General features: G+C 38.0%; 5 protein-coding genes across 6 annotated transcripts; 2 read left to right on the top strand and 3 right to left on the bottom strand.

Annotated features, from left to right (window-relative positions):
* Nucleotides 1–122: 122 nt before the first annotated feature.
* comtd1 (catechol-O-methyltransferase domain containing 1) lies at nt 123–3,299 on the top strand. Its single transcript, XM_034899177.1, has 7 exons — nt 123–382; nt 476–594; nt 1,285–1,390; nt 1,945–2,063; nt 2,515–2,569; nt 2,660–2,793; nt 2,904–3,299. Exons 1-7 carry the CDS (start codon nt 328–330, stop codon nt 3,054–3,056), a joined length of 741 nt encoding a protein of 246 aa, XP_034755068.1. The 5' UTR covers nt 123–327; the 3' UTR covers nt 3,057–3,299.
* A 1,455-nt stretch (nt 3,300–4,754) lies between these two features.
* On the top strand, nt 4,755–8,132 carry LOC117960888 (neurofilament light polypeptide). Its single transcript, XM_034899169.1, has 3 exons — nt 4,755–5,838; nt 5,936–6,060; nt 6,442–8,132. The coding sequence occupies exons 1-3, from the start codon at nt 4,927–4,929 to the stop codon at nt 7,622–7,624; spliced, it is 2,220 nt and encodes a 739-aa protein (XP_034755060.1). The 5' UTR covers nt 4,755–4,926; the 3' UTR covers nt 7,625–8,132.
* A 503-nt stretch (nt 8,133–8,635) lies between these two features.
* vdac2 (voltage-dependent anion channel 2) lies at nt 8,636–15,297 on the bottom strand. The gene is made up of 9 exons (XM_034899176.1): nt 15,099–15,297; nt 13,737–13,808; nt 13,563–13,612; nt 12,858–13,010; nt 12,683–12,735; nt 11,140–11,367; nt 10,082–10,232; nt 9,930–9,987; nt 8,636–9,640 (listed from the first exon to the last, which is right to left on the bottom strand). The coding sequence occupies exons 2-9, from the start codon at nt 13,801–13,803 to the stop codon at nt 9,549–9,551; spliced, it is 852 nt and encodes a 283-aa protein (XP_034755067.1). The 5' UTR covers nt 13,804–13,808; nt 15,099–15,297; the 3' UTR covers nt 8,636–9,548.
* Nucleotides 15,298–18,549: 3,252 nt separating this feature from the next.
* Nucleotides 18,550–20,955, bottom strand: LOC117960892 (CMRF35-like molecule 1). 2 transcript variants are annotated; one of them, XM_034899174.1, is made up of 7 exons: nt 20,650–20,955; nt 20,078–20,395; nt 19,473–19,802; nt 19,321–19,372; nt 19,128–19,222; nt 18,992–19,026; nt 18,550–18,730 (listed from the first exon to the last, which is right to left on the bottom strand). In XM_034899174.1, the coding sequence occupies exons 1-7, from the start codon at nt 20,693–20,695 to the stop codon at nt 18,629–18,631; spliced, it is 978 nt and encodes a 325-aa protein (XP_034755065.1). In that variant the 5' UTR covers nt 20,696–20,955; the 3' UTR covers nt 18,550–18,628. The 2 variants fall into 2 exon arrangements, with proteins under 2 accessions (XP_034755065.1, XP_034755066.1); XM_034899175.1 differs by having other exon boundaries at nt 19,494–19,802; nt 20,650–20,954.
* A 105-nt stretch (nt 20,956–21,060) lies between these two features.
* LOC117960891 (polymeric immunoglobulin receptor-like) lies at nt 21,061–26,298 on the bottom strand. Its single transcript, XM_034899173.1, has 9 exons — nt 26,108–26,298; nt 25,478–25,798; nt 25,006–25,332; nt 24,631–24,760; nt 24,405–24,499; nt 24,260–24,294; nt 23,377–23,442; nt 23,156–23,247; nt 21,061–22,202 (listed from the first exon to the last, which is right to left on the bottom strand). The coding sequence occupies exons 1-8, from the start codon at nt 26,151–26,153 to the stop codon at nt 23,191–23,193; spliced, it is 1,077 nt and encodes a 358-aa protein (XP_034755064.1). The 5' UTR covers nt 26,154–26,298; the 3' UTR covers nt 21,061–22,202; nt 23,156–23,190.

Raw genomic sequence — 26,298 nt, 5'->3', positions numbered from 1 at the left:
AAAGCAAACAAACTTGTCTAAAAACTAGTGGGTCAGTGTTGGTGCCTTTTATAAATAAGCCCTTTGTCTTTGGACTCTACTGTGGAAAGCTCTACTCTGACTTTTAATGATTTAATCTCACATATGTTTAAAGTAAAACACTATTTACTGTGTTGTTGTCTATCTTAAATGCCCTGCTTTTGCAATACACCTGAAAAATCAACAAGTTGAGCGTCCCTCTCAAAGGTTAAGCAAACAGACTGCAGGTACAAATGGGACTGACACAGACACATTCAGTGGATTCACATTAAAGCTGTCCAACCTTTCTTTAACAAAGCTCAGAACATAATGGCTACAGGTATCAACATATGTTTTTGCATTGGATTTGCTGTTGTACTCACAGGTATGAGACGGCGGTGCTGTGTATAATCTGGCATGTGACAGATTTCTGGGATTGGTGGTAACGGTAGCGGCTGTTCTGTTTCTCACCGGTCAGGTGTGGGAAAGTCTGCCTTTATTGGGAAGAGCCACAGCCACGGGAAGGACAATCTTGTGCTGCAGTATGTTGTTAACAACTCACTGAGGGAGCACCCAGTCCTCACCAAACTCAGACTGGTAAGGGAACCAACACGCCCTAACACACTGGTGTCTCATGCTGAGATATTGATTTTGTAACACTTGTCTTATTGTGATTCCCTTGTTACTTGTTTGAGCAAGACACCCCTGCATTGATTACAGGTGTTTCAGTACGATGCTGTTTGGCCTCTAAACATGTCAATCAAAAGATCACATTACACCCTAACTGTCATGTTTAAATTGGTTTCCTCTGAAATTCAGTTCAGGATTGTTTTGATCACTTTTAACTTAGCATGGACAGGTGCCTGTCGACATTGATCACCAGCAGTTTATTGAAGTCAGACAACGGCCAGTTGGTCATCCGGAGCTCCAGGCTATATACTAAAGATATGTAGCTTTGAAGTTATTTTGCTTGTGAACTTTGGATCAAACTTTGGATCTGGATCATTTTAAAAGGTAGCTGAAAGCACAGCTGCTTATGCTCAGTTTGTGTTATTTATTACATTTAAACTATATTATCTCCACCTACTATATAAATCCACTTATTATAATAAGAAAGAATACATAATCACTGTACATAGTTTCAGGCTCTGAGCAATATCATGTTAGACCACTAGAGGGAGGCACTGTGTCAGAAGAACACCACACAGCTAAAAAGGAGTACCAATAAATGCAATCCATTTAGTCAGACAATATAATTATCTAAATGTTTGGATATTTTCATTACAGAGAACCCTTGAAGATCCCGGGAACATAATGATGGTTGCCAGTGAACAAGCCCAGTTTATGGCCAATCTAATTAGATTGATAAATGCAACAAAAGCTATTGAAATTGGTAAGATTATGAGAGATGAGAACTTCTTTGGACCATAATGGGTCATAATAATTGGATTTTCAAATGCAACTGCATACCTGATTGTGCAATCAAACCACTGCTGATAGGTTAAAAAAATTCAGCACTAAAATATATTACTCTGAGGGCCATATTTCTGATTATAATTGACAAAACATTTTATTTGGAATTTTTGTATCAGACTTTAACTGCTCCAATTTGAGCAGCTGTATTTTATTTAACTGTATTATTCGGTCTGAAAAAAAAGTTACTGAAAAGCATTAAACTGCACAACGTGTAATTGCTGGAAGTTTTAAATAGAGGACAAAAAATCCCATTCATTTTGATAGTTTTTTCACTGCTATGAATATAGCGGTGTTAAAATTTCAAAAGTAGGTTTGGATTCAATTTTATATTATAAGCAAGTATTCGGTTGCTTATCCATACACAGCTTTTCTTTGCTCCCATAGAAACCACTACTATCTTTTAATTGTCTTTTTAGGAGGGAAAATCTGATTCTGATCTGATTCAGCTATACCATTATGTTTATTCTGCAGGAATGTACACAGGGTACAACACACTGAGCATGGCTTTGGCCATGCCAGAGAATGGAAATGTGGTAGCTTGTGAAATAGAAGAAACCTACGTGGACATTGCCAAACCATTTTTTAAAGAGGTGAGATCATTTCTTTCTGAATAGCATGGCTTCAGTTGTTTACACAATACCAAAGAAAAACAAAGTGAATAGAATTAGGATTTGTTCATTAAACCTTTCATCTTAACACGGTACAGATTGCATTACACAACCTGGCACTTGTGTAACATTTTAATTTGTCATTTTGCAAGCTTAGTCAGATTGATTGGTGCTTCTTTCAGAGCAAAACTGTGCAGCAGACAGCACACTGTGCATCCTGCACTATCAATTTTCTGTCAGTATGTCTTCATTAAATGCTGCTGGCTAGAAAGTTTAAAAAAAAAAAAGGTGTCTGCTCAGGAAACTGTACCACGTAAAGATGCAGAGCCAAGCAGTGAAATCAATTCCTGTTTTAGCCTTCCCTAACATTCTCTTTAAAAAAAACAATTAAAGATCCTGGCACAGCTCTCATAAAGTTGAACATTTTCTCTAGGCTGGAGTTGAAAATAAGATAGATGTACGCCATCAAATAGCCATGAAGACACTAAGTAAGTGCTTTCATAAATCTCAGTCAGGCTTTCTGATAAAGATGGACTCTGTTATTTTTGCATTTTAAATTTTCATCACTGTTTTATCAGGTGACCTGACTGCAGCCGGGGAAGCTGGGACATTTGACTTTGTGTTCATCGATGCTGATAAATCCAACTATGACAGATACTATGAGAAGTCCCTTGAGCTCATACGACCAGGGGGAATCATCGCCATTGACAATGTAAGTACACATTACACAAGCAGAATCTGTCATGCTGTGGTATTAAGAGGTGTACAGCATGTTTGGACTGTAAACAGGATGAAACAGCACTGTTGTTACTGTTTTCGAAGGTGCTGTGGAGCGGAAAGGTACTGAATCCTGCCCCCACTGACCTCACATCCCAGGCTCTGGATGGCCTCAATAAGAAGCTACACAAGGACCAGAGGATTGATCTGAGCATGCTAATTATGGGCGACGGGCTGTCCATTGTCATTAAACGCTAAATGGTGCATTTGTTTTGATATTAAATATAAATGTGTAGCAGTACTACATTGCCTTCCGTAATTTTTTTGTCAGCTAAAACAATCATCCGTTGAATGTCTTGTCTACAGCTGATTAAAAACTACAACTTCCTCCCAGAAATCATAAAAGAGCAATAGGTAAAACAAATATACGGTTACATCAAAATTTAATTATTCCAAAATTAACAAACACCACAGCGCTAAAGCTCAGGAATAGATAAACATGAAAATAAAATTGTGTTTTTCCTAGTAACAGAACATGAAACATCTTATTTTGTTTTAAAGCTGATGTGATCGGCTCTATTTGTAGCTACATTACACTGGGGCCACAGCAGCTCACACATCAAAGTAACAAAATTACGCAAGTGGAATAAAGCCAGGGGAAAATTAAATCTTTTAAAGATGCTCCAGTCAAGCTCTTTATAGTGAGATTAACACAGCATCCTTTATTCCTTTACTAAGTCTGACATTTTAGTTTTTATATGCATGACACATTTTCTATTAGATTTTTGAGCTGGGTTTGAAAGAGCAAAACATTAACTACTCCTTAAATTTAAAATATTATTGCTCTATAGTACTAACTGAAGGCAAGCAGGACTCCCCTTTCCTTAGAGATGTCTGCAGAGCACAACCAAGAGAGGCATCGTTCAAGTCTACACTGGCCTGAGATGTTGCTGATGAAATATCAACAACAACAAAATAAAAACAGTATTTTATGATTCAATGAACATGTAATGAGATTTACATTACACAGTGCAGTTAGACTAAACACAAATAATAGGTTATACTAAGTTTATGTTTACTCTGTTGGCCTTAATAGAATTATTTCATGAGGAAAATTACAGTTTGTGTTGCTATATATTTAAACCTGAAACTGTGTTGGAGAAGTACTTTTTTAAAGTAAAGGTCACAAACAGGTTGAGCATCCGAGAATATATTGCTGTGGTAGAGGTATACTCCTTATGTGGAAATACTACAACGTAGGATTATTCCTTTACATGTAACCATCATGCATAGCAAATGCTACATAAAACAGAAGTATCATCAGCTAGATGTAGGTCTACTTAAAGTAGGCCTACATGCATGTGGAGTAAAAAATAGATGTAGGCTGTAAATAGTTTTTCTGTCCAAAATGTAGTGGAATAGAAGTCTAAAGTAACATCACATTTAAACACTGAATAACAAGTATTCAATATTCAATATTTTACCTACTGCACATGTAGGCTGCTTACATTTCCAGTTACATTCCACAACTGAAAAACCCCAATAATTACGTTGAAGAGGTGCTTTTGAGAAGAGAAAATAACAATCCAATTACTTGATTTCAAGCTTTAATATAGCTATTTATTTAGTATTTACCTTATTCTGGATCCGCATGCCAATCTGATGTTAACACATTACTATACAAATTACTATAAAAGGTGTGAGTTGAAATCTGTTAGTTAACTAGTTAGTGCCTGTGAAGGACCGACAGGTGGCGTGTAAATTACGTCATCGGCTAAAAGCAATAAAGCAGGTTGATAGTGAAACTCTGGACTCGTGTTAATTAAGGAGTTTAACACCAACTTAAACGCTCTGACACATAGATATAATAAGAATCATGAGAATAATATGAATGTACAGATGTGCATTGGTTTGGAACTGACTGCCACCTACAGCCAGTTGTTCACCACGTCACTGCTGTCTGCGACAAAACGTAGAGTAAGCTCTTATTACACCATCAGCTGATGCTACACCTTTTCAGCACCGCGGACAGCTCCTTTCTGCATGCCGAGCGGATGGAGACGGTTATAAAAAGCCCGCATGGAGCGTCTCTGCACCGGACATTCACCTCGACAGCCTGAGTCACAGCATGGCTAACAGATTCCTCCTTCCGCACAAAAATACTCAAGATGAGTATTTACAGTACAAGCCCAAACGTTCGGCATTAGATGCCAGCGTCGTGTCCACGGGCATGAATTTGACTAAATCTGGGAAGTTTAATGAGAAAGAATTGATGCATGGCTTGAACGATCGTCTCGCAGGATTTATAGAGAAGGTGCACCATCTGGAGTACCAGAATCAACTGCTGGAGAGAGAAATCGGGGAACTCAGGAGTAAAGCGAAACCCGCATCTGGTTTGGAGAAAGAGTATGGACCAGAGCTCAGGACACTGAGACAGCTGGTTCAGGATATTACTCATCAGAAGCATCAGATTGAAATCGAACATCAGAATTTAGAGGAAGAAGTGTCCAACCTGAGAAGACAACATGAACAGGAAAAGCGTAGCAGATCGGACGCAGAGAGCAACATTGTGCTCCTCAACAAGGACATCAATGACGCGTATCAAGCTAAACTACGGCTGGACGAGAAAGCACAGGCTCTCGTGGATGAAATCCACTTCCTGAAGAGAAACCATGATGCCGAGGTGTCAGAGTTGTCTGACCAAATCCGGGGTGCGCAGGTGACTGTCAAGGCGAATGAATTTGGCAACCCCAGCGTCACTGCGGCACTGCGGGACATCAGGGCACAACTGGAAGGCCACACCGTGTCCGACGTCCAGCAAATGGGAGAAACTTTCCGATCTCAGTTTGCAAGATTAACGGAGGCAGCTGAGAGCAAGAGAGCGGCGTTAAAATCGACCCAGCAAGAGATCCAGGAGCACAGGAGGCGCCTGCAGGCCAAGAACATCGAACTGGACTGCGCTAAAGGCACCAGGGAAGCGCTGGAGAAACAACTTCATGACGTTGAGGATCGACACAAGGAAGAAATGATTCATTACCAGGTGAGACTGGGAGTTTTTATAAGACCACGGTTTAATAAAGCTGTGTCCATTGATAAGATGGTGCCCAGTAACAGTGTTCTCTCCCCTTATTCTGCAGAACACAATCAAAGAACTTGAAAATGAGCTCATAAATTGCAAATTCGATATGTCGGGTTACCTGCGGGAATACCAGGACCTGTTAAATGTGAAGATGGCTCTGGATGTAGAGATACTGTCTTACAGGTAAGTTGTGTTGACAGCACTCATTTGATATTATCAAGGCAAGTGTTTTTGAAGTAAAAGGATGACTAAAAATCAGTTATTCTTATTAATCTTCATTCATCTGTTAGGAAGGCTGCGTTTATGCTACAATACAAATAAAGACAGTACAGTGTCTAATGCAAACAATCACAATGTTACACTATGGGTATCACTGAAATGCTCAACAATAATTATATAACTACCTTGCATTTTGAGGGAAATCAAATATGACAACAAAGCAAAAAACTAATCTACAACTCTTAAACTAAGTCTCTACATTTTATTTATGTTATAAGGCCAATACCATTTAGTTTTTACATCTCAATATATACTGTATTGTAATCTGTGTCTCCTGTTTTTTAGAAAACTTCTCTGCGGTGAGGAGGCTCGGCTATCTGGAATGCCAGACAGCCACGTCTCCCTGCCCTACATCTACCACCAGTCCCCCGTTTACACCCTGCCTTACCTCAGCCGCCCGGAAGGCTCACACAGACGAGCTGAGCCCCGGTACAAGTTCGTAGAGGAGATCATAACGGAGACCACCAGGGAAATTGAGATGTCAGAGTTTGAAGAGACAGGATCGGAGGAGACAGAGGTGGAAAAAGATGAGCAGGAGTGTGCCAAAAGAGATAGAGGGAACAGTGAGGAAGAGACTGATAATAAAGACTGTCGAGAGGACAAAGGTGAACAGATGTCTGATAGTGAGCAGAATCAAGTAGCATCAGTGGGGAATTTAGTGAACGGAGGTGATGATGTTGGTCATGGTGAGCTGGATGATAGTGAAGAACAACAAAAAGGCAAAGGAGAGTCAGAGGAGGCTGAAGCAGCTGGCAATGAAAGGGACCGTGACATAGACAGAAATACTCAAAGCAAAGTTTTATTGAGTGAGAGCCTTGATGAGGAAGGAAGTGGAAATCAAAAAGTAGCTGAAAACATAAAAGAAGAGAAAGAAGCTCCAGTGATGGTAACAGTGGAGAAAGATCTTTCTTCAAAACCAGATAAGTTAAAGCCAGAGGTCACTGTGGAGGATGAACTTTTGAAAAAATCTGATAAAAAGAAAAACGGAGATGCGGACAAAGATGCTTTTATCTCAGCTGAAGTGATGAAGCCTGTTGACGAGACCTCGAGCCAAGTTCCTGTTGTAGAAATAACTAATTTTACAGGAGAAACAAAATCCACATTGTCTGTAGAGACAGACAAGCTTTCAGAAAAGGCTCAAGTAGCATTTAAGAGTGAGGAAAAGGAGGAGAACACTCATAAAGAGCCAAAGGGAATCTATAAAACTGAAGCTGCAAAAGATGAGGATAAAGTAGCAAAAGGCAGCCAAGATGCCAGACATGATAGCAATACAAGTCAAGATAAAGCGTCTGTCCAAACTGTCTTACCAGGGGAAAAGACAACTGTCAATGCAGAAATCAAAGAGTTGCATCAGGGGACATCACCAGGAAGCCAGGATCAGAAATCAAAGCTGTCTGAAGTTTCAGAGAAAATAAAGCATCCTAAAAGTAAAACTGAGAAGGTGGAGAGCAGTGAGTCAGAGAAATAAGAGGGACGTGCAGTAAAAGCCAAACAGAGGGACTATCTGCTGAGGTATAGGAAGCAAGGATAAGACACGTCCACCTTAAATTTAATGAGACAGCAGTTGAGAGGCATTTACATAAATACACATATCAGGGATGGTGAAGCTGAAAATAGTAAATGGCTTAACTATTGCATAAAGCTGAGCCAAGCAAAGAGAAGGAAGCTAATTTCTCTTCAGAGTGACCGTTTGAAAAGGAGAGAGCATGATTCTTTTCATGTTTGCCAACTGCTTTGCCTTTGATTGTTTGACTTGACGTTTAACTCATGTAATCATGGATGCAAAAGATGCGGTTCAATTTCTTGCTTTGCAATTGTTTGTGCCTTGGTATATGATGACAAATAAATGCAATAACCAAAAGAAATTCTCTGAATATATTTGCCGGCCACAACACCAAATACTATTGTGGATAAATCTCATGTTTCTGCAAAGGACATCTCGATAGGTCTGCTCTCGGTCAAGTGCGGTTTCTGATTGATCCAGTATCGATTATTTCCCCTCCTGTGCATGAAACCTCTCCACTTACTGACATTTTGCCACTGACCCCTCCATCCGTTCAGGTGTTGAGACCAACTGCTAATGGTTGTTGTAGATCAATATCAGACCATTGGATTAATAGCAACAATCATTTTACAGTGCCATACCAGACAAAGAATTGACAGTAAATCCAACTTTCTGCTCCCATGAACAATGTCCAAACTTCACTCTGGGTGGCTCCAGCTTGGCCACAATGTATAAATCTAGTGAAGGTGGTGATGTGTGAGACATACCCCAGGCTAAAAATAGATCAGTTCTACTTAAAACATGACACAGCTCGTGTCGTTTTCCATAATTTGTTCCTCTTTGTATCATGCATCATCTCTTCTGAAGGTTTCCTTAGCTTTGCTTAAGGTACCTATACATGTCCGATTTTTTGGTAAATGTAATTCTTGACTTATGCGTATTTGAATAGCACTAAAATATCACATTACAAGTACCTTTTTGGAGTTCAAAGACTTTATTGAAAATGTATCCATACACATAAGGACCTCCAAGTCTTCCGGCGGGCTTTGTCACTGCCCAGTGCAGAGAAGCACTTTCTAAGAGCGCACAATTGCAACTTTGAGTTAGACCTCTTCCAGACAATGATAGTTTGGCATTATTGTGAACATTAATTATGTGCCCCCCACAGTAGTCTGTTAGTACAGAATTAACTAAAATTGATTCTGCTTGGTCGGCCAAGTGTACACCTTTCTTTCCAATTTACAGACCCAACTTTAACCAACCCACAAGCTGCCCAGTTTAAGGGAAGGTTATGTGCATCTTTAACAACATTCCAAACCCTGAAGGCCGACGCAAAACAAAAACATTACAGAACTGTAGTTTGTCCTTGTGTGCATGAACAGGAAGGTTGCAGCACTTAAATAATAGCAGAAAAAAGACTAGTGTACTCAACAAGGTATGTAAATTAAAACTGTAGATGACAAAGGAATATCAGATGGTCATGATTGTAAAATCAGAGAGAAGGTATGACAACACTCGCCACACAAAACAGTAAACTGATGTCGACGGTCTGGGGATTATCACAATAAAGCCACGCTGAGTTGGTCACAGGCAAAGGGATTGTATTGGATTTCATTGTTATGGCAGTGCTGGACAGAAACAATTACATGATTTATAAATAAGCCACCAACTGTCTCTTGAATAGTTGCAACTACAAAGTAAAAAGCAACAAAAAGGTAAAATATACATATGACAAAAGCACCAACTTGGAGTGGTACTCAACAAGTAAGTTTGTCGTCGTAGCCTTTGAACCAATCTCTCTGAGATATCCCCTTGCTGGTTTGAGTGGACATACATTTAAGGCCAGATTCTTCTGATATTCCCTAGTCCCGTGCAGTATGTTGAAACCTTAGGCTTCCAGTTCCAAACCCAGACCCAGCTTGTGGCCACCAGCGTTGATGTTCTTGCCATCAATCAGGCCAGACAGGGTGAGTTTTACACCTGCACAGGCAAGAAGAACCAACATAAGTTATTACAAGTGGAAAATTACTTTTCTCAACATGGGTGGGACTTCTGAGAATGAGAGTTAACAGGAAAAGGCTGGCAAGTGTTGCTATAAATTACTCTATTCTAGGTCAAGTCTTTTATAGTGCATTTGCTCAAAACTGATGTGAACGCAATAACTCCAGTGTGGAGCTTAAAGGTGTATACTAAAAATAAGAGGGATTCAACTATAGAACATAGTCAAACATCCTTCAGCTGACCATGAACGTGTAGGAAACCACCTTACCTGGTCTAAGAGTTTGGGTGTACCCAACACCAACAAGACTATTGTTGTTTACTTTAGCCTATTGAGGAAAAAAACAAAACAAAAGTCATTTGGTGACACTTTTTCTTTTGCCTCATCCACACCATTCTGAAAGCCTCTGCTTCACTACTCACACTGACGGAGGCATCCTTGTCCAGCTGGTATTTGGCTGCAATACCAAAGCGTGTGCTATTGCTGCCAGCGGTCCAGGCCAGGTTGACTGCCGTCTCCAGCGTGTCGCTCACCTTCTGGTAGATGGAGCCTCCAAACTCAGCACCATCATTGCTTTAAAGATCATAAGCATAGTTGAGATCATGCTACAGGATATATAATTTGGATTGTTTACAAGCTTTAGTGAGGGAAAAATTCAGATGGTATAGTCTCACACATTTTACAGTTATAGATTCAGCTTTGGCTGAGAATTAATGTTCAACATCTTGTTGCCAATGTTAAAATCAATGTGATACATTTCCCCTGCAGCTTAATTACATAGTAAAATACTTCTCATTGAGGAGGTTACCATATTTAATCAATTTGGAACACACAACATAGGCTACATTCAGGCTGCAGACCTTAATGCTCAATTCGGATTTATTGCCAGTTGCAATTTTTCTTGACTAACTGTTCACATCATTTTAAAAATGTGGCCCCCATCAGACTCAAGTATTAACTGGGTTGTGCCTGAAAATGACCCGTGTGGGCAAAAGAGTATACAACCCCACGCGTCCCACCCTGTTTGAATATTTATGGATATCAACTCTGTGGATGTTTTGAGAGAACCAAGGAGATATCCTGTCATGCTATAAGCTACTGCTAGCTACTAGCTGGCAGTTGGGGAAGAGAGACATTACCGTTACAGCCACATTAAAGGCTTTACAGCATACAGCCCTCGGATGCGTTATAAGATTATATCAATTGATGAATTACAGCCATTATAGCTACATGTATAACGAACGTTACAGTTACTCAGCACATGTTACAACTTTTAAAACATAATGATTTAAATAAGGACTTAAATAGTCCTTATTTAAAGGACAAGTGTTCCAACTTTTAAGTTGATGTAACACAAAAAAGAGAAATAAAGAGAAGATAAATTCTAGATCAAGTAAACAGAAGTTTCATCCTGTCAGAGAATACAAGTGCAAACAGATTACAAAAATTCAAACCTCATGAGAAAAGGTTTTCAACTTACACATTAGTGTGCAACTGGAAGTCTCCCGTCTTGTAGCCAATGGCAAAGTTGTTCTGGGTCATCTTGGATTTGGCGGTGTCGAAGCTCATCTGGTAACCTGCAAGCCACCCCTCATAACCGACAACAGCAGCTCCGTGGATAGTGGGGCCAGCAAAGTCAAAGTCGACATCGCAGCCCAAGTTAACGAACTCACGCTTGTAGGCGGTCTTAACTTTGCCACTCTTCTTGCTGTTGAGAAACACAGCTTTTGGTTAAACCTCACCAGAAATCAAGTTTGTTTAGACATCAAAAAGCTTTTCTTGGAGGGTCAGCTTACATTTCCTGCAATAAATTTTTAGCCTAAAAAAAAAAAAAAAAAAAAAAAAAAAAAAAACTTTAAATTTACAAATCAATAGCAATAATCTTCCTGCATAATCCGTTACCATAAAACACACACCAAGTGCTCCACACTATGATACAAATTACATCACCTGGCAATTCAGTCAGTCTGAGACAAAATTTTGTATTTTGGGCAGAAATTGCATTTTAATCCAACTTGTACACTGTGTTAACTAGTCTTTTTGGACAGAACTGTGTGACCACCGACCATAATTTCTTACATGACAGAAATCCATCCCATCATTCAAGAGCCGGATCGTTCAGGAAAAATTTGCCCAACAATCAGTTTGCATGAAATTTGCCATGGCCGATTTTGATATCTATTGCAAAACAGGGAACGATTGAATGTTCCCCGTTTTGATAGGTTTGAAAATGTAACATACAAAACGTCATGTAAATGCGGCTTAATTTTATCCAAAAAATAAATTGATGTGGTAAAAACCTTTTAAATAAACAAAAAAAATAGGAATGAACAAATCTTGTGGCACCTGTCCTCAAAGCCCCCCAGGGTGTTGTGAAACCCAACTTTGGAAACAACTGCCATAGATTCATGAACCCCAGTGATAATTGGAAACATATGCCCTCAGCTTAATAGCAATATGAAATTGGGAAAAAAAAAAACTTCTTACAAAAAGGGCGCATTTCTAAAACACCTTAAAGAAAAAAAGTTTTAGACACTTCAACTATTTTAACCAACTTTGCTTTAATTTAGAACTTCTGACCAGCCCATTGCTGACCAGTCCGGTTTGCCAGACACTGCCAAAGTGCTAATGTTTACTTCCTAGGCTGAGCATTACACTGCATCCTTAAACATACATTTGTCTCAATGTTGCCACATAACTCAACTTCATCAACATTCCCACATGCAATAGAAAAAGGACAGGCTTCTTCTGGGCCACGTACAAGCGGGGCACACTAGTAACTTTTTTTTTTTTCCACAAATGTGCAAAACCCAACAGCCAATCACAGTAATGTGTTGCATCTGACTTGTTCCATATTGGGACTGGGGTCACATGGCCAGCAACTACACTTGTCATGAGCATGTACAGTACATATCAGGTTGCCAAAATGTCTCATGTGGAGAAGCAAAGGCATAGTTCAAGTAAAATCCACATGAAACTAACTTTTCCATCAATTAATTAGTTCATTTTAACCATTATCTTACCCAGTGTTTGGTGAGAAGGTTGTGTCAAAGGTCAATTTCAGTCCTTTGGCAATCTGTGAGAAAATGGAAAATGCAAAACCATTTGACATTAAAATGAATTAACGTTGCCTCGCGTGACAGTTACTATTGACACATGATAAATAACCAGGTGTAAAAAAAATTATATTTTCCTAACCTGATCTTCAACAGTGATTTCTGTTCCCAAGGTGTTGTCAGTGTTCCACTTCTCAGTGAAGGTCAGGCCGTATTCTGACCTCTTGTATTTAGTTTCCAGAGTGCCTGCAACTTTGCTGGTATCAGTGTTGGAGGAACCAGCTGTTTTGAATTCCTGCAAGGGATAATTTTTTAGAAAAAGTCAATCACAAGAAATGTGTTAAGACACTGTTACACTGAATGAAATATTTAATATAAACTCATTCAGTGCCCTCTGATTAGACATGGCAGCCAGTCCTTTTTCTAACCTTAAAAGTCAAAAAACCTTTATCACTCGTTGAAAACAAAGATAATTGTGTGTAATCTATAGAGCTAAAAAAAAACTGATAATTTTGATAAAAAGTACTATCCAGTAGCATGACTACCATGACATAACATGTATACACAGATATATCACACATACCTAAGAATAATTTAAAAATAAAAAAATCTCACAGAAATGCAATGACCATGATAAGGTGAGATAGTATTGTAGACGTGTGTGTGTAATGATGATCGTGTAAAAGTGAAAAAGTGATCAAATGAAAATGTAAACAGTGCAGGGATTCAACAGTGCAGCAGATGTTCAATCAATAAATGAAGAACTTTGCTGTGACTTTGATGTGCTTCACATTAGTTACTATAAAGCGTGCTCTAGTTTTCTATTAGGATAAATAGATGACCTTACCACTCCACTGGCTGACTTTGTCTTGACATCGAGCTTCACCAAGCCAAATCCTGAAGAAAATAAATATATATATTTCTTCTAAATATTTTAAGCATGTCTACAATATCAACTAGACTTAGCATTTTATACATTTTAATAAAGCAGTCCTACTTGGTCAAACCATAAGAAACATACCATAGCCTTTGTTGAAGATGTCCTTGGCAGATTTGCCCAGGTCAGCATAGCAGGGAGGAACAGCCATTGTATCTGTAGATACAAGCAAAAAACAATGCTCAACTTATTTTTCTGACCTAGGAGTACATTTCCACCAGCTTGTTCACAGTTAAAGAAACCCAAAATGATGTAAACTAAAAAAAACATTTTTTTTACAGAATTCCACAATGAAATAACCAATTCACCTCCACTGTGCATTCAGACGTGTGACATGTGCATAAAGCAACAGCTGCAAATGCGAGGATGATAAGCGATACTGTTAAGTAGTAAGCAACTGTCTTTGTATGACAGGTCACCATTATTTGGACTTCAAGGCAGGACTTGCTGTCTTTCAATTGTACCGCTCATGGACACATATGTACCGTACAGTTTAAGTATACAAAAGCAATGGATCTATAAATGCACTGTGAGAATTTGCAGGCAAATGGTTTACGTAAAATACTGGCTGGTATAGAAGATGTATTATTTTTGAAGCCAAAGAAAACAAGCCTGGCTGACATGAGGATGCCAATTGCTCCAGTAGCTGTTCGCCCTGCGATTGCTACACCTGTTGAGGGGAAAGCTAATGACAAGATGCATTTGGGTCTTCCTTGCCACACAGGCTGACCTGCAACATTTGGGTCAGCTCATAATCTGCAACACTTTGCTGTACACTCAAACCTCTCTAAAATGAGATGTGTTTCATGTTACCAATTTGAGGGTGCAAATGCTGATATGTCCATTTTCACAAACTAGAATTTACTGAACACATTAACTGAACACATTTTGCACAGTGTCAGCACACCAGTGCTGCAAGTAGTCATGGCCATACATGACAGCCGGTGGGCAAGGTTACTGAGCAAGCGGGGAGCCATTTTGCCGCACTGGAGTGACTAGTTAAGGCCTGCTTCTTATTAAGGAAGTCCTTTAAGTAAATTGGCAGAAACAGCTAGGCGTGTCAAGGCACATACCGGTGCCAGTTAGCGAGAAGAGTAAATTAACCAGTCAAAAGACATTATCAGCTAACGTTATCTCACTACTGCTAACTAGGCCATAGGAAAGTTAACCAAGTGACAGCAAACATTTAAGTAATAAGTTGTGAATGTTTTCTTGTAATAGGTCTGCAGAACACCCTCCGTTTTATCAGCAGCATGTAACGTTTAATTGAAAGCACACATCGCCTGCTTTAACTTGACATGTGTCCGACGCATGCCAAGTGCAGCTAGCTTAGCTAACTTTGTTAGCCTTTAAAGTACCGGTGTGTGTTAAGACACCCTAACACACTACTTTTCGCTTGTAATGGAGATGAATAACGGTGTCAGGCGGAATAAATAGCTATCTTACCAGTAGCGGATGGTGCTAACGGTAAACAAAAGTTACTTTGTTAGAGATGTTCCTAACACTGCACGGCCAAAGCAGGCGTCACCGGTAGAAGGGCGAGCTGAAGGAGACTGCACTGCAATAAAATCCAGACCTATCACATCCAGGCTCAGGACCCGGAACGGCCACATTTGTGCCTGAGTAAAAAGGTTTCCCGTCACGCCATGTTTGCGTGGTTTTATCTTTAAAAAAAAGAAAAAGATTATTGTGTAGGCCTAAGCCATGTTTCTTGTTGTTGATTGACCCCTGGCTCTAAATGTTATCTCTTATGTTGACATTGGAATATAAAGTTCTTTAAAAATTAGCATTTCTTTTAATATTTGTATTGTATTTATTTTTATTCCATATTCATGTTTTTGTCTATGTACCAAAGCAAATTACTTGTACTTGGCAATGAACCGAATTCTAAGGATAAAAACTGGGACAAAAAATAAATAAATCAGCAAAAAACAGTAAAAATAATTAAAATTATTAAAATGTGTGAGCTGAACCACATCAATAACAGTGGATTTCTCTTAAAATAGCTTTAGCTTGCTGAAGAAAAACATTGCTTCAAGTGGCTTCCCCAGTAGACCCAACATTTCAAAATAAAAGATCACCGAAGGATACTGACATGTGGCAGTAACCAATTGTAAACAAAATGTTTTCCTCTCACCAATAGTTACAAAAAGAATGTTTTATCAACATCACCACCCCTTTCATAACTATGCGCATAACAATGCACTGATTGAAATTAAGAGTTATTTTTGCAAAAAGAGATACAAGCCACACCCTAAATCAATAAACTAACACTGTGAGGGCACAATTTAAAAAAAGATATCAAAATTGATAAAATAGGGATCTTTTTGCAAATTCCCCCTTCAGATGTTTGCAACTTCATGAAGCAGGTGAAATAAAATGATTTTATACTTCTCTATGCAAATTTATCTTTATTCAGTTACAAATGACTTTCAATGACTAATTCGCCAAACATGCAATATACTGTACTTTTTTTTAATTAAAAGCGTAGCCTATATGGTATATACAGAAAAAGAAAACCTAAAGTTGTGGCTAGTACACTATATAGTAGGATTTTATAAACATCCTGATAATAAGTAGGAAAATTATAGGAAAATCAGGATCTTATTGTGAATGTATGCCTAATAAGTGAGAGCAGTAAACCCAAGTATACGGTTATTGGAGATACGCTTAAAGACTTGTCAAAGCCCTGTTGTAAAAATGAATGTGTCAAAATTAAAATGAGCAAGGAAGAGCAAATCATTTATTCAAGCAAGCAAAATGATGCCAGTTTTGAAGAAAAAACAAGTGACAATTAAATGGTACCATTTTGACTTGGTGAGACTCCAACAAAATGGTCTGCAGAAAATACTGAACTTCTGGGGTAAGGTATCTTAATATTTCTCCTTTGTCTGTGGCTTTAACCACATACCTTCATATTCCTTCCATATCACATTTGGCGCTTTTCTAGTTTTAACAACTACTCAAAGCAATTTTCAGACTAGAGGCACAATTCACTAACAGATTCATGCACCGGTGGCTGAGGCTTTCATACAAGGTGCCACCTGCTCATCAGATAAACATACATGCACACTTTAACCTGTAAACCTTATTAGACCTCTGGGTAAAGAAGAACACACAGATGACTGTTTCCATTTTTGATTCATTTTAAATGTGTTTCAGATCATCACTGGTTTGTATTACAATATTAAATGGATTACTTTATCGAGCTTGTGTATTACATATTATGGTTTAAATTGTTTACAGTTACCTCATCTGAGGTTTTTCTCATGCACTCTGCATATCTGTTGCATCCCCTGTTTAAACTAATTTTATAAGCAACATTAGATAACATTAACATGACCACTTTTACAAAATCTGTATAATAGCTTTGTGACCAAAGACATGCTGTTGTTATTGCCAATGAGTCAACTTTTGTCTGCTCTAAGAGTTAACATCTGTTTAAAACGTGTAGCCTGTTCAGTGGCAACAGTGAGTTATTTTAAGCCAAGAAAGAGGGGCTGGAAATTGGGAAAAGAGGGCCTTAAGTTTACAGTGTGTTTAGCAATTGTTGCCATAATTCTAAGCCAATAAATGTGTTCAATCGTTTGAAAAGGGTGGTAAGGTAGTGGTACTTGAGCAGTTCCTCCCGGAATTCTAAGCCCAGAAAGTGTGACTGTCAGTCGGGTGGAGAGAACAGCGAAGTTGTGGGGCGTTTAGCCGTTCCTACAATTCTAAGTGTTTTGGGTAGAGAGCATGAGCACAGGCTTTTATGACTGTCAATATAGCCAGCATCCAACGATAGCTACTCTGCTGTGCTGTGAAGTAATGTCCAGCTATGTAAGACAAGTGTCTAGCAACATTGTTGTGGAGGCCAGGATCTCAGACTGAACCTCTGAACAGAACCTCTATGAACTTCAAGTCTGGGGAGGAGGGGCTGGGAGAGACGATTTTCTCCAGTATTTTGAATTTTGACTGCAGTAACTATTTTAAACACTAGCTGTCAGTATATCATCTTGCACCTTTAAGGTTTGTAAAATGGATTTTGCAATCATAGCTTGAGGATGCTTTCGAAAAATTAGGCCCAGGTCAGTATTTGTTTGAAATGTTTTGCAGCTATGTAGAGAAATATAACAAAGGAGAAGTGTAAACCCTTTTAAAAAACTCAAAATGATGTAAAAGCTTTAATTTATTTAAAACCAAAGAACAGTTGACACATTGCAACAGTGTCATCTAAAAGTCCAGTCATAGATGTAGGGGTAACAGTTACAGGTTTTGCTGATGCTAAGCCAACGTGCTATATGTTACATCCTCATCTCTTGCTTCAACCTGTTGAACAACAGAAGGAAATGACAATTAGGAAAAACAATCAAAGATAAACCAGAGTAAGAGTCCACCGCTGCATTGGATCTCCTAAAATTTACCCTTTTTAGAGTCTGTTGTCCTACAACAATCACAGAGCTGTACGTCACATCCACATCACTCTTATCATCTGACCTCTGGGTGAGAAAGAAGAAACAAACATTATCCATTTGTTTTGCTTCATTCAATTACAAAAGTGTATGATGAAATAAAAAATGCTATTGGAGTGTACTTATGTGTCTTTTTCTGTACTTGTATTGTCTAATACAAGTTGTAGTTTTACTGATTTAGGGCTACCTTGTCTGAAGTTTTTCCCATGTGCCCAACATTGCCGTATGTTACTTCCTCTTCAGTCTGATCAAGGAGCAAACCAAATGTTATTCAAATAAAAGCATACACCATTTCATTAGACTAGATCAGGTTACACATCAACATAACAACCTTTGTTAAAATGGTAAGTATGAACCATTTCATACTAATTGTAATAATAATAAATAATACATTTTATATAGCCCTTTTAAAAGGAACTCAAAGGCTCTATACATATTAACAAAGTTAGAAACAGTACAGCCATACAAGTATACAACAATACAACTACAATAATGAGAAGCAAATTACAAGATTACAAAGTCAATTTAATTAAATAGGTGGGTTTTGAGTGCGGTTTTGAATGCCTGAGTGAGAGATTTCCAGAGAGAGGGGGTAGCAATGGAGGCTTGTCCCCCAAGGTCCAGTGCCTGGAGATAAAGTAAATACTTGAGGGGGATTACCATACAAGGTTACTAGTAAAAGTTTTCCAAGAAAATATTAATATTTAAGTCTTGCCTAAAAAAATAAGAAAAGGAATAGATTAGCTACAGCTACAATCATTTTTTATACATTTCCTTAACTAGCCTGGAGTTTTTTTAAGTACTGTGCGTCACATCCTCTGTGTTGAAGGAGCACAGAACAGAACATATTCCTGTATTTGTGACCATAATACATACTCCTTATCTTACCTTTCTTGTAGCGGATGAATCTGCTCTGGTCTGTTCTAAAAGTGAAGCAAAGACAACGTGACTATCAATGCTCATGACAATAATGCACAATAATCTACGTTTATAGTAAACATATTTATGAATTACATTTACTTACTGTGTCTTTTCAACATGAACCAGATGAGCAAGAGCACCGTTACAATGAAGATCAGCAAACTCAAAGGGATGAGGAAGTGCTTTAGATCGGAAGCACTGCAGAATACATTTTAAGCACACAGTACAAATGAAATAAAAATACTTGTTTAAAAAGTTCCCAAATGTAGTTGCATGCAAAAGTGAAAGCTTCTAACCTGACAGTCTCAGGTGATAAGGTGGTTAAATGGCTTGTTGTTGCAACGGTGGCTTTAATGCAAAACAAGACAATGATAAGTAGAGTAAAATGACAATAGTGATTTCTAATATCTCTTCTATGTTAAATCAAATTACTCATCAAATAATGTACTTATAAAATTGTAGTATTTACTAGTGGTAGGTACTATTGGTCTCTCTCTGACAGTTACGTATACTGGCATCTGTAAGTCTCCTTTGGCACACCAATACCAGCTGCTGCTCTCTGTCCTCAGTCCACTCATAGTCACAGTAAAAGCCCTGGACATCCCTCCACTGATGGTCACTTTTGTTCCATCTATTGATCCAGACGACCTCGTCACACAGGAGCTGCCCAGCCTGCACCACTTCATTTCTCCAGTGTTAATATAGTAACAATTGATAGTTATATTATTTCCATTAAACGTTGTAATCTCCTGTTGATCCACGTAGAGATGTGATGTATCTTAATGGAAAAAACAAATTGAATAGGACATTGTTGGTAGCTTAATAACTTGTAGATATAGGTGATGCTTTAAATATGTTTTGCATTTGTACAGAGGTTACATCGGGGAGATAAATAATCCCTTAGGATTTAACATGCCTTCTTACTTTTGACTCACAAAGTACATAAGGAAATAACTGCTCTTTGTTGCAAAAATTTAAGTATTTTTTTAAACAAATTCTTGAAATGTCACAATGGATTTGAAATGTGCAGAAATATGATTTAAGGGCTCTTACCTCTGGTGACAGAAAGGTGAAAATACTCTTTGATATCTGCCCCTCCATTAATCTCCACAGCACACCAATAATCAGTATCCTCATCTGCCAGATTATGAATAGTCACTGTGAAGATACTTTGGGTTTTGTTATCAGAGATCCAAAACCTTCCTGAATTGTGTTGGTTTGTTTTGACAATATAGGAGCAGGAGTGCCAATGATATCCTTTACATAAGTATTTCACATGGTTTGTGTATTGTACGCCATAGAGACACGGGATAGAGATTGAACTTCCAGCCTTCACTGACACTTCACTGACTGTAGTTATGCTGTGAATTCCTGCAACAAGTACAATTAATAAAGTTATATTCAATACAAAATACAATAATCTTCCTTCATACGACCTGCCTACTGTCTATACAACTGTCCCCATTATTTTACACATTAGGCCATCGTAGTCTTCAAAATCTATATAATACAAAACTGAAGGATGTTACTTGTCTAAGTGACAGTTATCACTGTCATCCTTTTTTGACCTAACTATTAGAAGCAAACAATACATGCACAGTTATAAAATGATTCCTGTTACTGACCTGTGAGTCCAGTGAGGAAGAGAAGAAAGATTAAATGAACAGCCATGTCGGTGATCGAGCAGACATAACTACATTAACATGCCCCATGCAAGACTGATAATCTACTTCCTAATCTTGCTAATTATGCAATGTAAGGAAGTTGCCTTACATTGGTTAGTTAGATTAGGTGTGTACTGTGCAGCAAGAGCATACTTCCCCAATATAGTTTACTGGAGAATCAGTGCAAAGCCCCCCATTTTCAAAGAAAAGATCAGCACTCCCGGTCTGTGGACGGAATTGTGTTAATTTATTTAAAATGAATTGTAGTCATAACATTGTATGATCAATACGATCATGATTTTATTTCAAACAGCTAAATTAAATAATGAAAAGATCATACACACAGACTCATACTTATTGTTTCCGCCAATGGTTTCAGATCAGTTTTTTTGCAAATGAAATTAGACAGGCATAGACAGGAAATGTCCAAAGTAATTTCGCAAATATGGAGTGAAGGTTTGAAAATAGGTGTAACAGCTACAAATGAAAAAAGTGAAGGAAGAAATGACTGCACAACCAAATGATAACATCAGGCAACACCTTGCAAAACTGTAGTCTAAAAACCATCAAAAAATTTGTGGTTTCATAAATCCATTAAACCTTGTAATGTACTGATGTTGGTTTGTTTTGACTATGTAGGTATTAGTATATAAGTATTTCACATGGTTTATGTATTGTAAGCCACAGAGACATGATAGAGATTGAACTTCCAGCCCTGACACTTCCACGACACTGACTGTAGTTATGCTGTGAATTCCTGCAACAAGAGCAAATACTGCATTTGACTGCATATATAGCTATCAATATTCCTCTAACATGTCTTGACAATATAATTTGAAGACAATTGAAAAATTACAGAATTGACATAACCAGCTCACGCATGAGACAAAAAAATCTGTAAACTCTGAGATTAACAGCCATGTCGACAGTGAGCACACAAAACCACTTGGCAGTCTAGTTTTGTATTTCCTGGTATTCATAAATGTGCAATTGCAACTGGGGAAATCTCTCTTCCTCTTTTTTTTGTTGCAGTTATGTCAGTTTGATGTGATGATAAAGTACTTAATTATGCAGCTACATTTCGCCTTCATTATGAGTTACAAAGTGCTTTACATTGAGGGAAAAAAACAAGTTAAAAATAAAATGATTGAGATAAAAATGAATAGCTGACATGTATCATATTAAATTTTCTTTTTTATTTGCACAATAATAGAGTGTCACTTTATACAGAATCAAAATTCATATATTTTATTAATTTCATACAGTAATTAGGTCAGCTGTTTTTTTAATTGTGCCCAATATTATACCACACCCCGTGGATGCTATTGGATCGCACACTACATGTACTGGAGATTATTCATTTAAAAAATTTGATAACCTGATGTAATTGCAGAATGTAGATGACCTTTTTTAAGCCAGCGAGTGGAGGAGGTTTAGGGATGAAAATTAATAAAGGTCCTCCCTGGATCATGATTGTCTTCAAAGGCAAGATGTCAACTCGGTGAATGGAAAAGCTGTAGAAAGACACAATGGGTTGTACTCACAAAGTCACTTCTTTTAAATTTGAGTGACTTCAAATCTGCTCTTGGTCAATATTCCAACTGTTTCTCTCCCTTAATGTGTCAAACTGACAGAGACACATTTCCACATTACACCTTTCACTCTGGAGACATAGCATGTGTGGGTGGGGTAAAAAAAACTATTTCATCTCATTTTTCAACATGTATCATGCCTTTGCGTAAACATACACGCTGAGTTTCTTAAGCCAAGTGGCGTGTTATTTGTATCCATGTTAAGCTATCTGAGTGTATGTCTATGCTGATTACAGTGGGCGTAAACATACACGCCACTTGGCGTGTTGTTGCCGCCTTGCCTTGTTATCGCGAAAACGTGCGAGAAGAAAGCTTCGGTTGGGTTTAGGAAAAGAAAAAAGCTACGATTGAGTTTAGGAAAAGAAGAAGGGTGTAAGGTTTAGGAAAAGAACAATGGGGTTGGCTTTAAGAAAATGCCATAGGCAGGTCAGAATACGCTATACTGGGTGAAAGTCCTGGGTTTTACCCATCCACCACCCTAACCAACCTCCCTTTGTGAATTTTTGCCCTTTCATACTACTCACTACGGCCTTAATTCACAAACAATCGTAAGGTAATGGGAATCAATAGAGGCCAAACGGCGAATACATATACGATAAACACGCAAAAAAGTGGGTATGCTACTCGATAACACACCAATTATGGCAGAAGAATTGGTGTGCCATACACACGCTATTTCATGATGAGTGAAATGAGTCTGCATTTTTCAACATTATTTGATATGCTGCATGTGTGCAGGTTTGCATAAAAATTACATTGATGACTGACATTCCCTAAATTGTCCAAGTCTCCAATATAGACTGTTGGGTTGATTGGGTTTATCCAAAATGTTGTACGATACTACTAATGAAGCGTACATCAGAATGATTTCTTACTTGCTTGATTAAAGTCCTCCCATCTTTTCTGCTCATTAGCACTTATTATGTTTCACTGTGCTGTAGATCACACTTCCATCTACTGGTTCAGTCTAATAAGAGAAAACATGCACAGAAATGATAATGCTAAGATAGTAACAGTATAGACTAATGATAACAACAATATTGCATTTGAGTTGACGTATTGAGATGCCTATATGAGTTTGAAATGAATGACATACCAATATTCGCACACCATCCTTTATTACAATGGTACTGTATGTCACACTGTCTTTGGGAAGATCGTTCTGCAGGATGAGATTCACAGTCAGCATGATACAATTACAGTGGAAAGAAAAACACATACAAATTTAGGCAAATGTGTTCTAAGGCACTCCTCTTTTATTACTGTGATAAACAAAACAAGATGTTCTCTTGTTCACCTTCTGCTGGGCCTGTATGTTGATTATGAAGCACAGCGTAATTTAATGCGTAAACACAGTTGTTTTCCACATACAGCCTACTATGTATCTACTTAAGTGTGTGAATTTATTTATTTTAAATTAGATGCCATTGAATTTGATGGGTTTTTAAAACTGGATTTACTGACCAGGATTAGGATTTGAGCATAAATTGTTACTGCAAATGTTTTTTTGCCATATATTGTACTGTGATTGCTATTACCACAAATGATAACTTCATAGTATTTCAATAGCATCACATTATCACATTATAAATGTTTTCCTCATTGTTGAGCCTCTAGTGTCACAGAATCTGATGGGGCACAGCTATTGTAGTACAATTAGTTTACACACAGCATCGAGCAGCAAGTATTTTATAGGGGAATTATTTTCATTAGATTCTAATTCTGCTCATCTAGATCTAGTCATTTAAAGACATTAATTCACACTCAGTGTATTTTACTTGGACGCATGGTATATTATACACTTGACTGGTCATGTTCCTTAAATGCTGTTTACTTCATATGTTGATGTATGATCAGTCCACATTTGGACACACTATAAAAGGTTGTATTTACCAAGTAAAGAGCAAATATGCCAGTGAGGAAGCTGACCATATATTTATTACCATACGAATAATGGGAAACCCAAGGCTATATCTTACCACAGTGATGTCAGAGCCCTCCAGCTTGGTCTTATCTAAAACACATGGATTTGTAAAAAAGTTTTAAAGTAATAATAATCATAATAAATAATCATAATAACATATATATCTAAATTGGTTTTAGCAGAGTTTACAACAGACTTACTTCCTTTTATCATCATCCTCCATTCAAAAAAGGCAGCGGGGACAACCAACAGCATTAAGACGAGGGTGGTGCTGAGAGTCGTCACAATAGTGGAACTAGTAGATGTAGATCAGAGGTACATTTCATTAAAAAAAAAAAGGGGGTGAAAATTTTTGCAAAAATGATAATGTCTGAGATTACTTTATGCATACATTCTTCTTTTACATGTTAATTTATAAAACCAAACCTCTTGTGTTTATCTTGCAGGTTCTCTCCGCCTGGCCCGTTTATAGTGGAGTTTGTGGGCTGAGCTGTATGTGGCTCTCCACTTGTAAGCAGGGAGGAATGCTGGGTGGTTGGAAGTGTCCCTGTAAAGTCTGAGTAAGTAAATGTGAAAAATCAGGTAAATTTCAATATATTGTTACATTGTATATTATGACATTACATTACAAGGCAGTTTCCCGATTTTCAAGGTAAAGGGCATTAATATATTCTATTCTGAAAGATTATGAGGCACTGTTTCGGGGATTGATTTGTGTTACCTGTGTTGTGCCCGCTTAATGACTTCATTTATATGATAGGTCGTTAATTTAATGAAAATAAAGTATGCCTAGTATCTTACTTGCTGTATTGGGCGATGTAGTTGTAGTAGTTGTTGTTGATTCATGAACAGTTACATGCACTGGCATCTGAAAGTCTCCATTGTTGCACCAATACCAGCCACTGCTCTCTGTCTTTAGTTCCATCATAGTCACAGTGAAACCATTTGGAACACTGTTATCGATGGTCACTGTTGTTCCATGTATCAATCCAGTCTGATCTGACACACAGGTGCTGCCCAGCCTGCACCACTGTGTTATTTTTGGATATTTACAGTGGCACCTGACAGTCACACTTCTTCCTTCAAATGCTGTAATTTCCTGATGGTCCACGTACAGACTTGGCATACCTTGAAAAAAAGCACAATACAAAATAAAGCATGGTCTGACTGTATTATCTGAGAAATTTGAAAGTGAAAATCTGACATCTGTTTTTCCACCAAGTAGTTTACAGAAAGGATTTCAAGTGTGTTTAAAACATTTAATGGATTTTACCTGTGGTGACTGACAGCTCAAAATGTTGTTTAACATCCCATCCTTTTTTCTCCACAGCACACCAGTAACTACCGCCATCATCAGTCAGACCATTAATTTTCACAGTGAATATTCTTTGGTTTATGTCATCATAGATTGAAAACTTTCCAGAATTATCTGGCTGATTTGTTTTAACAGCATATGAGCAGGAGAGCCATTTATTCCCTTTACACAAGTATTTCACATGGTTTATGTCGCCCGACTCATAGAGACATGGGATGGAGATGGAACCTCCGGCCTTGACTGATGCTTTACTCACTGTAACAATTTGACTGTGAATTCCTGACAAAACAACAACAGACACTTATTTTACACTGGTGCATTCAAATGCATTGTGTATATCACAATCCACTACAGGTTACTCAGTGAGTTAGCTACACAACACATATAGGCTATTACATTTAGTCTCCTGACCTAACAGTTTTTTTTATTAAAGAACACAATTAATGATAATTATTAGCTTAGTGGCTTGTTGTCACTTAAGATTCAAATTGTATTACTCTACAGCAACATATCAGTACCAACAATATACTTTTAATTATAAACCTGGCTATTATTTATGCATACCGTTCTTATTAAGGCTTGACCTACCTATGAGTCCGGCGAGAATTAGGTGAGGCACATATGCAGACATCATGCCTGCCACAATGTCATGAGTGAATGAGCACTTTCAATTTCATGGTGGGTAATTCTAACCTGGTCACTTCCTCATTTACACCGCTGTTCATGTTGTTCTACTGTCAATAGGCCATGTTCACAGCGCAAGTCTTAGGGCTTAATTT

The sequence above is a fragment of the Etheostoma cragini genome, chromosome 17 (genome assembly GCF_013103735.1).
Source record: "Etheostoma cragini isolate CJK2018 chromosome 17, CSU_Ecrag_1.0, whole genome shotgun sequence".
In the NCBI taxonomy this organism is placed as follows: domain Eukaryota; kingdom Metazoa; phylum Chordata; class Actinopteri; order Perciformes; family Percidae; genus Etheostoma; species Etheostoma cragini.
Note: the sequence above shows the minus strand (reverse complement) of the source record. Positions and strands in the feature narration are given on the sequence as shown.

What these genes read in the sequence shown, in the direction of transcription:
- comtd1 (XM_034899177.1), top strand. Translation starts at nt 328, where the DNA reads ATGGCTACAGGTATCAACATATGTTTTTGCATTGGATTTGCTGTTGTA. An exon ending in ATTTGCTGTTGTACTCACAG is followed by an intron (nt 383 to 475) that starts GTATGAGACGGC and finishes CTCACCGGTCAG; the next exon opens with GTGTGGGAAAGTCTGCCTTT. An exon ending in TCCTCACCAAACTCAGACTG is followed by an intron (nt 595 to 1,284) that starts GTAAGGGAACCA and finishes TTTTCATTACAG; the next exon opens with AGAACCCTTGAAGATCCCGG.
- LOC117960892 (XM_034899174.1), bottom strand. Translation starts at nt 20,695, where the DNA reads ATGGCTGTTCATTTAATCTTTCTTCTCTTCCTCACTGGACTCACAG. An exon ending in TAAATACTACAATTTTATAA is followed by an intron (nt 19,373 to 19,472) that starts GTACATTATTTG and finishes TTTGCATTAAAG; the next exon opens with CCACCGTTGCAACAACAAGC. An exon ending in GTTCATGTTGAAAAGACACA is followed by an intron (nt 19,027 to 19,127) that starts GTAAGTAAATGT and finishes CTTCACTTTTAG; the next exon opens with AACAGACCAGAGCAGATTCA.
- LOC117960891 (XM_034899173.1), bottom strand. Translation starts at nt 26,153, where the DNA reads ATGATGTCTGCATATGTGCCTCACCTAATTCTCGCCGGACTCATAG. An exon ending in TACATCGCCCAATACAGCAA is followed by an intron (nt 24,761 to 25,005) that starts GTAAGATACTAG and finishes TTACTTACTCAG; the next exon opens with ACTTTACAGGGACACTTCCA. An exon ending in GAGGATGATGATAAAAGGAA is followed by an intron (nt 24,295 to 24,404) that starts GTAAGTCTGTTG and finishes CATGTGTTTTAG; the next exon opens with ATAAGACCAAGCTGGAGGGC.
- LOC117960888 (XM_034899169.1), top strand. Translation starts at nt 4,927, where the DNA reads ATGGCTAACAGATTCCTCCTTCCGCACAAAAATACTCAAGATGAGTAT. An exon ending in AAGAAATGATTCATTACCAG is followed by an intron (nt 5,839 to 5,935) that starts GTGAGACTGGGA and finishes CTTATTCTGCAG; the next exon opens with AACACAATCAAAGAACTTGA. An exon ending in GTAGAGATACTGTCTTACAG is followed by an intron (nt 6,061 to 6,441) that starts GTAAGTTGTGTT and finishes CCTGTTTTTTAG; the next exon opens with AAAACTTCTCTGCGGTGAGG.
- vdac2 (XM_034899176.1), bottom strand. Translation starts at nt 13,803, where the DNA reads ATGGCTGTTCCTCCCTGCTATGCTGACCTGGGCAAATCTGCCAAGGAC. An exon ending in ACAAGGATGCCTCCGTCAGT is followed by an intron (nt 9,988 to 10,081) that starts GTGAGTAGTGAA and finishes TTTCCTCAATAG; the next exon opens with GCTAAAGTAAACAACAATAG. An exon ending in CACCCAAACTCTTAGACCAG is followed by an intron (nt 9,641 to 9,929) that starts GTAAGGTGGTTT and finishes TTGCCTGTGCAG; the next exon opens with GTGTAAAACTCACCCTGTCT.